This window comes from Heteronotia binoei, chromosome 15, assembly GCF_032191835.1.
Source record: "Heteronotia binoei isolate CCM8104 ecotype False Entrance Well chromosome 15, APGP_CSIRO_Hbin_v1, whole genome shotgun sequence".
Classification (NCBI taxonomy): Eukaryota; Metazoa; Chordata; class Lepidosauria; order Squamata; family Gekkonidae; genus Heteronotia; species Heteronotia binoei.
This window is the reverse complement of record NC_083237.1, coordinates 48,594,599-48,609,870: the sequence shown is the minus strand read 5'-3', so window position 1 is coordinate 48,609,870 and position 15,272 is coordinate 48,594,599. Positions and strand designations below refer to the sequence as shown.

Genomic DNA, 15,272 nt, shown 5'->3' with positions numbered 1-15,272 from the left:
AGCATGTTACTTCTTTATATGGGTGAATGAACTAATATAGTGCATACCCAAGAGTTGTCACGCAAGCGGTGTGATTTGTATGCGGTGATATCTACGTGGTTGCTCAACCTTACACTGTGTTGTTTCTTGTTTTGGTGTAACCCTCTAGATCAAGGGGGGCCAACAGCAGCTCTCCAGATGTTTTTTGTCTGCAACTCTCATCAGCGCCAGCCATTGGCCATGCTGGCTGAGGCTGATGGGAGTTGTAGGCAAAAAAACATCTGGAGAGCTACCGTTGGCCACCCCTGCTCCAGATGGGTCCAGGCAGGGCTTTTTTTTTTTAGCAGGAACGCACAGGAATGCAGTTCCGGCTGGCTTGGCATCAGGGTGTGTGGCCTAATAAGCAAATGAGTTCCTGATTGACTTTTTCTACAAAAAGCCCTGTGTAAAACAATGGTTATGTCAGGGGGTGTGGCCTAATATGCAAATGAGTTTCTGCTGGGCTTTTTCTCTAAAAAAAAGCCCTGGGGCCAGGATATTTCCTGGAATTACAACCGATCTTTAGATCCCAAGGATCAGCTTCCATGGAGAAAATGGCTGCTTTGGATAGTAGGCACATAGGCTTCCCAACCCTCCCGCCCTGGCGGGGGACCCCAGGATTTCCACCCTCTTCCCCCGCTCCCCAAAAAAACGGAAGCGAGGGGAGGGGGGAAACGACGCCGGGGAGCATGGTGAGCCGCCTGATCCTGGAGCGGGTGAGGCCACCGCACCGCGCTGCTGCCGCCCCCTCCCTGCCCACCGCAGCTGCTCCTCTGAGATGGGCCCAGGCTGAGCCCATCTCGGAGGAGCAGCCAAGAGGCGGCAGCAGCGCAGGGGAGGGCGAGGCAGGCCAGGAGCATGGCGAGCCGCGAATCCGGGCCCTTCTAGGACCCGGACTTGCAGCTCGCCACGCCCCCGGCCCGTCTCCACAAGCCCCCCAACTTCCACCCCAGAGGCGGAGCGGGCGAGCTCCTCCGAGATGGGCTCAGCTGCGGGGCGGCTCGCCACGCTCCCCGGCGCCGTTTCCCCCCTCCCCCTAGCTCCACCCCAGTGTCTCCTGGCTCCATCCCCAAAGTCTCCTGGCTCCACCCCCAAAGTCTCCTGGCTCCACCCCCAAAGTCCCCAGATATTTCTGGGGTTGGACTTGGCAACCCTATAGACACATGACCTCATTTCTGGGGGGAAACCAGAAGTGATGCCAGTCCTCTCTGGGTTTTCTCCAGAAGGGATGTCATGACATCAACAATTTTTTTAAATTCTTCCCCATCCTGGTCTCCCGCTGGTTAACTAAATTAACCCTAACTAAAGAGGCGCTGTGACTCATTTGCATTCAGCTAATAATATCTCAGAGTTGCAGATGTGGGAAAGGTCTTTGGAAACCTGGCAAAGTTACATGGATTTGTTTCCAGTTTGACATAATGTACACATAGTCCACAGGATGTTGATGTGCTTTGCGTGCAGAGTGCCACAGCTCTGGGCAAGGGGCTGGCACCCCTCGTTTGAGGTCCTGAGCAGCTGAATGCTTTACTGAAGGCCTTTGTAAACATTGCAGTCTCAAGTGCTGAAGGCCTAGGGCTTCCGACGGTGCCTTGGGAAACTCCTGAAGATCGGTGTGGAGCATGAGGAGGGCAGGGCTTGGGAAATGGAGGGTCTACTACGGTTGCCGGGTCTGACAGGAAATACCTGGGGGCTTTGGGGGTAGAGCCAAGAGACTTTGGGAGGCGGAGCTAGGAGCAAAGTTGTGACCAATACTCCTCTAAGCTGTGGCATTTTGTGAGCGAAAGTTCAACTTCATGAGCCACTGGCATTAAAGTCATAAACTACTGCATAAATTAATTTGCTCTGGAGCCATTTTTTCTGAGCTAAGATAAAAATATGTGAGCCGGAGGCTAAAAAACTGTGAGCTAGCTCACACTAATTCAGCTTAGAGGGAACACTGGTTGGGACAAGCACAACTGAACTCTGCAGGGAGTTCTGACCATCACATTTAAAGGTAGCGTGTTCCTTTTAAATGCCTTCCTTTCATTGGAAATAATGGAGGACGGGGGCACCTTTTTGGGGGGCTCATAGAATTGGACCCCCTGGTCCAAGCTTTTTGAAACTTGCAGGGTTTTGAGGATAGGCACTAGATGCTATGCTGCAAATCTGGGGGCTCTGGAGGGGCTGGCATTTTTTTGTGGTAGAGGTGCCAAATTTTCAGCCCCAAAAGTAGGTTGGTAATGCTACATGGCATGGGGGAGAGAACTTTTGTCATTTGAGAAATCAATTGACTGTCAATTTCACTATGTGAGTAATGACTAGCTAATTCTTCCCCATATGAATTCATATCAAATTCATGCGTTCCAGCTGTGGTTGGAATTAAGATTTATTACAGCAATTCATCGAACAATGTGCGCGATAGCGAGTAGAAACATAATTGCAGAAAATAAATTACTGAAATAATTAAAAGCTCTTGGAAGCTGAAAATACTTGCTCACAAAGGAGGTTGACCACTGCCTCTCTGGCGTGATTCACTGTTCCTGCTTTGCTTTCTTTCTATTAGCCTCTACTGTGGGTGGCTCATCTGTCACACAATCGGTTTTGATTGGATCATTCAATCACTGCTGAGAGAGAGATATCACAGAATTACCTGCATTTTCCAGTGATAAAGGCAGCAGGGTTGCCAGGTCTTACCTGCCTCTGGGCGGAGGATGCACCCAAAAGTGACATCATTGCACCAGGCATATGGCACAGGGGATGCTCTAGCATTTGGGTTAAAAACGCTATGATGCTATAGAGTTTTTACACAAATGCTAGAGTGTCCCCCACATGATGTGCCTGGTGCAATGATGTCACTTCCAGGTGATGTAATTGCACCAGGCACATTGGTCACCAATGGAGCTCTTTGGGGATGGGGACCCCCCCGCCAGCCAGCCCTGTGTCAGTAGGTTGGGCCCCCCAAAATTGGAGGGAAACCCCGCCCCCAGCAGGCAGCTGGGAACCCCAAAAGGCAGCTATTTCGAAATGAGTGCCCCTTGCTAACTAAAAAATGTTGCCTCCTGGTGGTCTTCTTGAAGCACCTCCTAGTCTGATCTGGTGGGAAAAAAACCCAGGATTAGTTCTTGGTTCTGGGAAGAAGCAAGAAGATACCTGGAAACACTGGTAATTGTTATCGGGGAGTCACTGCCCTTCAGGCTTTCAAAACTAAGAATTCCTGAGAGGAAGAGTGAAGCATGCTTCCCATTTTCATTCAGAAAAATTGTGCTGCTCATTAGAACTCTAGAAAAACTGATTTGTGAGTCTGTCAGTAGGCCTGTCAAATTATGGCAGGTGCTGAGGTAGGTTAAATTGTTAACATTCAAGATTTTTGCATGTGGGTGGCCTGGCAGCCCTTCTGGGCTCCATTGACTATACCATGTTACATATGAGAGCATTTTTGCATCATGATACTGTGCGCCCCTAACCCCCTCCCAAGAATTCTTCAAATATAACAATACATTCAGCCAGCTTTGAAAACAGGTCTGGAAAGAAGTGGTTTTGAAATAGACCTGGTGTGGGGAAAAGAGGGAGGAGGAGGCATGGCGGGGAGGGTGTGGGGGGCTAGGGGCGGTGCCATTGTGCCATGGGGGGGAGTCGTGGGGGCGCTGTGGAGGGGGGCAGCAGGCTGCAAGTCTGCCTAGGGCGCCATGTTCCCTCGGGCCGGTGCTAGCTACAAGTGGAGTAGAGTTTCCCAGTTGAGATCAGTGTTCCTTCTAAGCTGAGTTAGTGTGAGCTAGCTCACAGGTTTTTTATTCTCCAGTTCACATATTTTTGTCATACCTCAGGAAAAATGGCCCCAGAGCAAACTGATTTAAGCAGTAGCCAAATCACTCGCTCACAACTTTAATACCAGCAGCTCATCAAGTAGAATTTTTGCTCACAAGACTCCACATCCTAGAGGGAGTATTGGTTGAGACAATGAGATTTTTTTTATCTCTGGCTCCAGGTTGGGGAGGGGGGAACACGTCATGCCTATATTATGTATGGCAGAGGTGGCCAACAGTAGCTCTCCAGATGTTTTTTGCCTACAGCTCCCATCAGCCCCAGCCATTGGCCATGCTGGCTGGGGCTGATGGGAGTTGTAGGCAAAAAACATCTGGAGAGCTACCGTTGGCCACCCCTGATGTATGGTATCATCCAGATGCCCCCATTTTTGTCAGGGGGATTTCCACGGCCTGTGTAGAGGGGAAAATTCCTTTGTGGACTCAGCCACTGGGAGTGTCCACAGTTTCCCATGATGGAGAGGGGGCAGGGCTGGAATTCTAACAGGAGCTCCTTTGCATATTAGGCCACACACCCCTGATGTAGCCAATCCTCCAAGAGTTTACAAGACTCTTTTTTGCGCTCTTGGAGGATTGGCTACATCAGGAGTGTGTGGCCTAATATGCAAAGGAGCTCCTGCTAGAATTCCACTCCTGGGTGGGGGTGGAGATCAGTCCTGACTGGAGACTGTTTTTGGCAGCAATATAGTCCGATGGCCTTGCCCCTCAGACTCACATCAGCTTAAATTAGAGCAGTTTGAAGAGGGTCCCTTACATGTTCATTTCTTTTTCAAGACAGCCCTAAGAAAAGCCCGGAAGCCTGCAGAAGCAATATGGATGCACTTTGCTCTTTTAAGAAATGCAATCTTTGGATTTAATGACACATCATACACAAAGATACACAGCTGAGCCTGGTGCTATTTTTTTTTTTTTTTTTGCGTTCTTAGCAGTTGCAGGGGCAATCCGGAGGCTGCATTCATATCTCCAACCTCTCCTCCCACTTTGTACTTAGCTGACGGGAAAGCGACAGGAAAGCCGGCCTGGCTTGATGGATAAGAGGTTAGATAGGTGGGAATTCAGATCTATGCTCTGCCATGCGCTCTCTGGGTAGCCTTGGGCCAGATGGTTCCTTATGTCTAAAATAGGAATTGTAATGATCTGCCTCGCAGAGGGACTGCATCATGAGATAAGTACTGTGTAATATGATTTATTATTGATTTATTTAAAAATCCATTCATTTTCCTTGTTAAAAAATTCCTGCTTCCTTAAACGGCCGTGCTCTTTCTCCCTTGCTGCCCCTCATGCCTGGATCTCCCTCCCAGAAAACTTTTCTCTTTGGGTGCTTTCACATGGGGACTGTCCACAAGTGGATATTGGTGATTTTTCTGCATGATGGCCTTTAGCTTGCATAATGATTAAAACAAACAAGCAAACAAAATACCCAACACAGCTCTTTTTTTCTTTCCTGGAAACTCTCTGTGGAAACAAAATTCTCAAAAGATGTTTAATAGTTCGTGAGGGGCACCCATGTGTTTTTCCTTCATTTCCCCCTTGAGAGTTCCGGCACCTTTTTTTCCAGACCAAAAAAAAAAAAACCCTGCTTAGAAACATTTTAAGTTGCCCTTACATTGCTTTTATAAGATGACAATCATATAAATAATTAAGGTAATTTTTAATACTGGTAAGGGAGCTTGTTTGCTCTTTTCATAACACCCCCTCCCCACCCCCCAGTTCTTCACTGTGCTTTGCTCTTTTATTGTTCACTGCTATGAGCACGTCCAGGGCTCTTTTTTTTGAGCAGGAACCCACAGGAACACAGTTCTGGCTGACACAGCTTTAGAATGGTGGCTTCCCAGTCCTTTCTTTCACACATTTTTATTCTGCCCGTCACGGCTTCTTTTGTAGGAAAAGCCCAGCAATCCATTTGCATATTAGGCCGCACCCTCTGTCATCAACGTTGTTTTGCACAGGGCTTTTTTTGCACAAAATGCTCAGCAGGGACTCATTTGCATCTTAGGTCACACACCCCTGACATCACCATTGTTTTGCAGAAAAAGCCCAGCAGGAACTCATTTACATATTAGGCCACACCCACGGGCACCAAGCCAGCTGGAACTGCGTTCCTGTGAGTTCCTGCTAAAAAAAAAAGCCCTGCTGCTCATCCTCCAGGGAGCTTAGGATGGCATACCTTTGAGTATCAGCTGTAATTCTGGAAGATCTCCAGGCCCTACCTGGAGGTTGGTAGCCCTCCCTGAGAGAGAGAGAGGGGGGGGCTGGTCACCCAAGGAGCTTCATAGTGGGTGAGCATTTGAATGTGAGTCCTTCAAGTCTGCATCAACACTATGCTGCACTGACTCTTATGCTGCAGTCCATGATGTTTATAAAAACATCGCATTCAACTGGGCCCTGATTCAGTGTGTCACTGCTGAGGCTATCTAAGGGGTCTGTGAGCACATTGTATATGTTGTCCTCAATGCTCATGGCAGCTTCCAGATTTCCTGGCAGGCATGGGGGTTCCTCTCCCGAGGAATTTACTGCCTAAAGTTTTAAACAGAGAGAAGAAACAAAGAGAAATCATTTGAAACAAATTTAAAATAAGTAAAACGAGGAAGAGAAATGTGAAACAAGAGAGAACCAGTGTGGTGTAGTGGTTCAGCTACCAGGGTGGTTTCACACAGGAGATTTGCCCTGACCTAGCCCCACTTCCCATTCGGATTAAAAGTGCACGATCGCATGAGCACATCTGTCCCCTGAGCTGCACCCACACTCACCCCGTCCCCAGACGCCTCCTAGCCACATTAAAAAGCTACCTGGATTTTCCCAGTAGCATCCCCCTGAATCGGATGTAGGTCGCATAATCAGCTGCTGCCTGAATGCCCTGGGAAGAGCTGTGTGATGGTGTCAAGCCATTTCCGGCAAGGTCAGGTCCCCCCCCCCACCCCGTCTCCGCTTCTCCCATTGGGTGCACACACGGGACCTTTTTTTAAAGAGACAACCCTTTCCACAGCAGTCCGTGGTTGAACCAGGCTAGCAATGTGAATGGGCAACCACTGACCGCTGCCAGGATCCTGCCGCTTCAGCAGCAGCTGTCTGATTGCCCAGAAACGGTGCACACTTTAGTGGATTTTTTTCTGAACGAGGTACAATCGTGTCAATTTCACAGTGTGAAACCAGCCCCAGACTCTGACCTGGAAGATCCAGGGTCAAATCCCAACTCTGCTATAGAAAATTGCTGGGTGGCCTTGGGCCAGTCACACATCAGCAGCCTAACCTGCTTCTTAGGGAGATAGATCAAGATGGATAGCCACGTCTGTCTGTAGTGGTAGAAAAGAGCAAGAGTCCAGTAGCACCATAAAGATTAACACCATTTATGACAGGAGCTCTTGTGAGTTACTGCTCACTAGGGTTGCCAAGTCCCCTGCGGCTGCTGGTGGGGGACGTTTTTTACACACACTCTGCATGCGCGGTGCAATGATGTCACCCAGAAGCAATATATCGTGGAATTCTAGAAATTCGCACAAAACCATAGAGTTTCCTGTGAATTCCTAGGGCATCCCCGTGTGACATGCCTGGCACAAACATCACTTCTGGGTGCTACACATGTCATGTAGCAATGGGTCTCTTTGGAGGGGGGGGGAATCCCCCTGGTGGCCTCCTCCCTGCCAGCAGGTTGGGACCTGCCAAACCAGGGATCCACCATCCCCAGCAGGAACTTGTCAGCTCTACTGCTCATTTCTTCAGATACCATGTGAAGAAAGGCCTGGATTCCAGTCTTCCCATCTGAAGAAGTGAGCAGTGACTCACAAAAGCTCACCGCCTACCACAATTTTGGTTAGTCTTTAAGGTGCTGCTGGACTCTTGTTCTTTTCTACCAGCTACCTCATAGGGTTGCTGTGAGGATAGGATGGAGAAGAGGAGATGGGTGTCAGCCCCTTTAGATCCCCACTGGGACAAAAAGGCTGGGTATAAATGATGTGATTAAATAAAGCGATGAGAGGTGAGTGGAAATAAAGAGAAGAATGTGCATTCATTCCACTTACCCAGGATTGGGCTTGGTCAGAGAGGGTGCCTTAGAGGTTGTGCCAAAAGCGCCTTTAAACAGGACAGGTTTGAAGGAAGTGGCCGAGCACTGTTGCCTGCATGCTGTCAATGGTACTGAGCACCCAGTTGCCCTTACAAGGCGAGTAACTCCTTTCGTTCTGCTTACCTCCTGGACAGGACACTTTGGGAACCACCAATGAGGAGTGCCTCACTGGGCGCTTTACCGCCAACGGGGAGTGCTGTAAAGCCTGCAACCTTGGGGAAGGAGTTGCCCAGCCCTGTGGGATCAACCAAACCGTCTGTGAGCCATGTCTGGACAGTAAGTAACCTGTTAGCTTCATTTCTTTTGTAGAACGTGCAGAACTTTTGGTCACCAAAAGAGATGTTGGAAGTGGGTGTGTGTTTCCTTGTGTTTGTTTTACTTGAATATATGGCCTGTTTCCTCTTTGGCTAATGCAACTGACAAGGTCAAGTCATGGAAGGAATATTGCTGGATTTGGACCAGACAGCCCTGGATTCCAATCTTCCCTTGACCCCAGGGCTTTTTTTGTAGCAGGAACGCCTTTGCATATTAGGCCACACACCCCTGATGTAGCCAATCCTCCAAGAGCTTACAGGGGCTCTCGGCACAGGGCCTACTGTAAGCTCCAGAAGGACTGGCTACATCAAGGGGTGTGGCTTAATATGCAAAGGAGTTCCTGCTACAAAAAAAGCCCTGCTTGGCCCTCTTCCTTTGGGAAATGTCCATGATGACTGCTGCCCTGGAGGACTGCTGATAACCAGCATGGAAGTGAGCTGGGCATAAGCTTGCCAATCTCAGTGACACTTGGAAATAGGGTTGCCAAGTTCCCACATTGCGCTGGCAGAGAGTTTGAGGGCATTCTGAGACATCGTCAATGCAATGACATTACCTGGAAGTGACATCATCACGGCAAGGCTCTGGCTTCTTGTGCAAAACTGGCTTCAAACCATAGAGTTTTGCCCTCAAACCAGAGTGTCACTGTATGGTGCCCCTGGCATGATGATGTCACTTCCGGGTGATGTCACAGCATCAGGATTGTTGCACAGCGATGTCGCTGTTTGGGGGTGGGGCTTCCTCGACTGGCCAGTCTCAAATGACTACTGGCAAACCCAGCAAGGGGCTTTCAAGGACAATGAGAGGCAGTTTGCCATTGCTTGTCTCTGCTGAGCTTTCCTTGGTTGGTTTCCCATTCAAGCACCAACTCAGCATCTGAGAAGCTAGGGCCATGCCACTCCACCTGGTATAAAGGCCTATCCATTTATTTATTTATATTCCTATCTCACTCTCCCCTGCAAGTGGGCTCAAGACAGTTCACAACAAATTCAATCACATAAAATATTGAAAAGCAATTTAAAAAATTTTAAAAAATAAAAGCAACTACACAGTAACCAGCTAAAACTCCATAATTCAACACAAGGTGGCAAAAATAAAGTGGCTGCATTCAGGCTGGCAGCTTGTGGCAGCAATTTCCCAGCTCAAGGAAAAGTCAGCACAGTTCGAGGCACCCCGGGGCGCTCAGATGGCACACGCCTAGCTGCCGAGACAAGCATGGGCTGCGTGCACCCCGGAGGAGTGGTCACACTGCTCAAGCACATGGCAGTCCAGGACAGCCAGGAAAGGCAACAGGGAAGCGCTTCAGCTATTTGCCACTGGGAAGTCCCTGGTGGCTTTTTGAAGTGGACTGGAGGCACAGGGTATGGATGATTGTGTGGCGGGGCACAGACGTGTGTGCATGAACATGCCATTTTAATCTGGGGGCGGTGGTGGCCTGATCCAACATGCCTTCCCTTATGTTCTTATGACCCCCCCCTTTTTTTTTGCTGCAAGAAAGGAATACAGCTACTTCTCTGGAAGGACTGCAAGAAGCTGCTTTGTTTACTGGGTGTGCCAAATGAATGGTTAAATGCTAAATATGGGCAGCACTTGCTATCAGACAAAGCTATAGCTGACCTCAAACCGTGGAATCAGGGGTGCCCGGCCAAGGCAACCACTCCCTTTCCAAACCCTCAAAAGCACGGTGACCCAGCAACAAAAGCAGGAAAGACTGGTGATCCATTCTGCTCGACACAGCATTGGTTAAAAATAACTAAAAATAACCTTCCTATGCAAAATCAATGGCTGCTACTTAACCTCGCAGAGAATGGCAGTGGAGAAGCTGGGTATCGAATACCAGGCTGATAATCTGACCTTGGAAGAGTTGCTGTATTGGCATTTGGCAGGGCAGAAAGAATGCAGGAAGCTCTGGCTGCTGTGCTCTAGGATTCGGAGGGGGCCTGGGAGTGGGTGGGATGCTGGTTTCTGGGCTCTGCCAAAGTTTCTCTGGGTCCCCAGGCTCTGAACCTTGCAGGATCCTTTATTAGGGACGAGTCACTCAGTTGCATCATGCACCCAGCCGACGCAGCAGTTTTCATTTATTTTGGACACTGACTGGCTGGCAGAAAATGCTTACAAGCCCAACATGGCAGCAGCCGGTGGCGGGGGGTGGTGGTGGGAGGGGGCTGTTCAGCTGAAAGCTGACACCGGATAAGGGAAGATCAATAGAGAGAAGCAAGCACAGCTGCTTAGCAAGACCAACTTCCAGATGAATCAGTTCCTACAACACCAGTGCGGACCTGCTCTCTCCGCTCGCATCCAAAACATCGCCAGGAGCATCTAAATTTGCCTCCACTTGCCGGCCCAGTCCACATACGTCCTCACCTCAGGATTTCTTTGTGCTGAAGTTAATGCCTAATTAAACAGGGGCTCTCTGCTTTCCCTTACACTCATTTGGACAAACATCTTACTGGTGTTGGGATGCCAACCTCGAGGTGGCAGCTGGAAATCTCCCGCTATTATGGTTGATCTCAGGGCTTTTTTTGGTAGAAAACCCCCAGCAGAAACTCCTTGGCATATTAAGCCACACTCCTGATGTCACTATTGCTTCACATAGGGTTTTTTCTAGAAAAAGCCCAGCAGGAATTCATTTACATATTTAATTGGATTTGGATTTGCATATTAGGCCACACCCCCTGAAGCCAAGCCAGACAGAACTGCATTCCGGTGCATTCCTGCTGGAAAGCCCTGGTTGATTTCCAGATGACCAAGATCAATTTCCCTGGAGAAAATGCCTGCTCTGGAGGGTGGAATCTATGGTATTAGATTTCCCCAAAGTCCTTCCCCTCCTGAAACCCCACCCTCCCCAGGCCCCACCTCCAAAATATCCAGGTATTTCCCAGCCAAGAGTTGGCAACTCTATGCATCCCAAATGCAAGTCACTGTCAGCCCATACTATCTGAACATATACTCAAGAAAGCCAGTTGCATTCATAGAATCATAGAATTGGAAGGGACCTCCAGGGTCATCTAGTCCAACCCCCTGCACAACGCAGGGAACTCACAAACACCTCCCCCAAAATTCACAGGATCTTCATTGCTGTCAGATGGCCATCTAGCCTCAGTTTAAAAACCTCCAAGGAAGGAGAGCCCACCACCTCCCGAGGAAGCCTGTTCCACTGAGGAATCACTCTAATGGTCAGGAAGTTCTTCCTAATGTTGAGCTGGAAACTCTTTTGATTTAATTTCAACCCATTGGTTCTGGTCCTACCTTCTGGGGTCACAGAGAACAATTCCACACCATCCTCTATATGACAACCCTTCAAGTACTTGAAGATGGTGATCCTAACGCCTCTCAGCCGCCTCCTCTCCAGGCTGAACATCCCCAGCTCCTTCAACTTTTCCTCATAGGACTTGGTCCTTGGTCTGTCTCTAATATTATATGATGGGTTTTAAGCAGGGCTTTTTTTGAGCAGGGATGCACAGGAATGCAGTTCCAGCTGACTTGGTGTCAGAGGGTGTGGCCTAATATGCAAATGAGTTCCTGCTGGGCTTTTTCTATGACTCCCCCATTTTAAGCCAACAAAGCACAGAGCAAATGTTGCTGCGGGTATTCTTACTATAATATAGTGGGTTCTATGCATGGAGGAGTAGCCAGTTGAGTGATAACAAGCTCTTTAACAGACATGATATAGGAGAGGACTACATTGCAAGACTGGGGATGGGGGCCTACCAGCCCAATTTATACACATCCGCGCTAGCACATCAGTGGGTCATTCAAACCGGTGGGGGCTTGTGATTGGTCTAGGGCTGCAGAGATTTGGATTATGCAGCCCTTTGTTCCCAAGTCCCCAAGCTCAGTCCTTATGGCTCCAATGAGCCCGGCAGGTACATCCAGTCTTCACTTGAGTCCACATACATAACACTTATAACAAAAAAAAAGGTTGACTTACAATGGTCCTATGGCAGCGGGCCAACAGAAAGGGAAAAGTGGTTTTCTGAAGGCTATCTAGCAAGTTCTCCACTTATAGACGAAGTTTGAATGGGGTCTGCTTGGCTCACAGATCACACACCAGGAGTAGGTTGCCCAACCCTTGTTATTTTACAGTCCCTCAGGGTTCAAGATAGTGGAGATGAAGATCTTACATCTGGTAGGTCCATAACATACAAATTGCAGGCTCAGGCAGCCTTAATTTGCCTCTGGGCTGAACAGGGAAATGTGAAGGAACTTGACCCTTCTGTCTCCACTTGGTTAAACTGTTTGAAACATGCTGTCCTGCATACTAAATGAGCTATACAAAAAAAAAGTCATATCTTTTTTTCCTCAAAGTGCTAATTGCTGACCTGGGAAGTTGGTTTCAGGCAACAAAACTGAGCGGAGATGGAAGGGTTAAATCCCCCTTTTTGTTCCCTGGATGACCCTGAGACAATTTGAGGCTGCCGTTTATGTGTTATATACAGATGGGATCTTTGTCTAGAGCCTTGTGTGGGAGAAGAAGAAAAGGTCATTTTTATACCCTGCTTTTCTCTACCCTCAGGAGTCTCAAAGTGGCTTACCGCCACCTTCCCTTCCGCTCCTCACATCAAGATGGGTAGCTTTGTCAGTCTGTCTGTAGCAGTTGAAAAGATCAAGAGTCCAGTAGCACCTAAAAGACTAATGACTTTTGTGAGTCACTGCTTATGAAGAAGTGAGCAGTGACTCATGAAAGCTCATCCCCTGCCACAAATTTTGTTAGTCTTTAAGGTGCTACTGGACTCTTGCTCTTCTCCCCACAATAGGCACCTTGTGTGGGAGTTGGGGCCAGGGCTTTTTTTGTAGCAGGAACGTCTTTGCATATTAAGTCACACACCCCCTGATGTAGCCAATCCTCCTGGAGCTTACAGTAGGCCCTGTAGGAAGAGCCCTGTAAACTCTTGAAGGATTGGCTACATCAGGGGTGTGTGGCCTAATATGCAAAGGGGTTCCTCTTACAAAAAACCCTTGGGTGAGACTGAGAGCATTCTGAGAGAACTGTGGCTGGCTGTGGCAGGCTAACCGTGGAGCAGTGGAGAAGAATCAAGCCCAGTTCTCCAGATTAAAGTGCTGCTCTTTACCACACAGGTGCAGTCCCTTTGACACCCTTTTCAAGGGGAGGGATCTCACATGCAATCAAAATAATAGCCAGTTTCAGGGCCCTGTGTGTCTTTAAGGAAAGGGAGGAAAAATCTACTGTGTCAGAATGATATGAAAAGCACTATGAAGATAAGAATATATAATTTGAGGCAAAACAGAGGGATGCTAGTACAGTTGTCGCCTGATGTTCTGATCCCGCAAACAAAATCCAAATGCACAAATATGTTTTTTTTCTCCCCACGGATGCCTTTCTAAATTAGGTGTACAGAAGCTACATTGGTGGTGGTAGTGATGGGCATCTTAGCGAAGAGCCCACATCAAATAACGAAGTGACGCATACTTAAAGTCATAGGGATCACCATGTGCCTCAGTCTTTCACTCTTGGGAATATTCCCTCCCACCCAGCCAAACCTCAGATCCTAGGACGTTCCTGGATGAAGACATTTCCTCTCTCATCTGGGATATCTATTTGAGAAGATGAGTGGGAGGGAAGCCGGCAATTTGCAGATTTATGCTTTGACAGCCACATTGCAACGACCACATTAATCTGCTTGTGGGTGGTGGTGCGCGTGAACACATGTGCCGCTGTTTTCAGTTACTGTGTGCACAGATTTGACCTTGCCATGTCCTTCTGCATCTCCCAAGATGCTCCCAAGATGATTCCAGAGAGTATTGCTGGTCTTAATTGCCGGACTGCAACCTCAGAGAATCTTTAGCTTGGGTTGGTGTGTTCTGTCGCTGCGGAGAGTGTCGCCTTAAAAGAAAAACCCAAAGAGAAGCATAGGAAGAAGTGATCTTGTGGGTTTTCCTTATGTGACGTCAAAATGGTAAAGAGAAAGTTAGAAGGAACGTGTCTGGAAACAGGCTTCTCTCAGGGATGGAGAAAAAGAGGCGAGGTAGGTTTCAGAGGAAACCTTAGCAACTGCGAGAGCAGTGCTAAACAGGTCTTCTCAGAATCCTACTCAGGCCTATTCAATGGCGTTTACTCCTAGGAAAGTGTCCTCAGGATTGCACTGAGTGTCATAGAAAGGAGGACTTTGTAAAATAGCGATGCAAATTTGTCCCACGGAATACTTTAATTATTTTAAATGTATCTGTGCCACCTTGCCACCCATATAGGGTCCCCCGGGTGGAAAATAAAATGTTCTAACTTAAAAGCATTTGAAATATAGCCCAAGATAGCCCAAACTTGTCAGATCTTGGAAGCTGAGTAGAGTTGACCCCAGGGGCTTTTTTTCTTTTGGGTGCCTCCTGGAGGGTGGGGATCAGCTGGATTCTTAGTAACACACCGCTGATGGCAGGAAAAGAACTGATCAATCCCACCCCTCAGCATCCATCACCACAGACAGTCTGCCTTGCTTCGCCATCTGAATGGCTCATCTCCTATGCTACTCTCACTCCACCGAAAATGTGCCTGCGCAATTCATCTGTTGCCCACCCCAGCATGTTGCCTTCTCCCTCTCCCCTGTACTAATGCAACGGCTGCCATCAATAATTTAAGGCAAAGCAAGGAATTACCCAGGCTAATAACGGGATCCATTTGCTATGGCGTCAGAGCGGATGTGAAATGACGGGTCCTTCCTGAGACAGAAGGTTAGATCCCTCTAAGTTTTCTGCTGGTAAAACACGAAGGAGAATTCCCCTTTCACAACCCCAAAAGGACTATGCTGGGGAACATGGGACCTGCACAGAGAACAGCCAGGTGAGATGGGGACTGGATTAAGGAGGAGAATTGGACGAGACCGAATGAAAATAGATGGCTGGATCCAACCCAGAAGGAGGAAGGGGTTTCAGTGCTGAACATTCTTGTGCTGGATTAATTTAGCAAGGAGGAGTGGGCTGTGGTGCAAATACCAATGGTATTTAATACGTTTAACCCCCTCAATGCTGGACACCCCTGCCTTGGAGCACTGCAGTCTATTTAGGGATGACACCTAAGTAGAGGAGATGCTGTCGAGAAGTCAAAGCGAGGTGCAGGAGGTTCAGGA

At 48.4% G+C, this 15,272-nt stretch overlaps 1 protein-coding gene across 1 annotated transcript in view; it reads left to right on the top strand.

Annotated features, from left to right (window-relative positions):
• NGFR (nerve growth factor receptor) overlaps positions 1 to 15,272 on the top strand; it is a 78,487-nt gene that overhangs the window by 17,083 nt on the left and 46,132 nt on the right. The window contains exon 2 of the mRNA XM_060256015.1: positions 8,016 to 8,157. Within this exon, the coding sequence (XP_060111998.1) occupies positions 8,016 to 8,157 (142 nt within the window). The remainder of the gene's footprint in view (positions 1 to 8,015; positions 8,158 to 15,272) is intronic.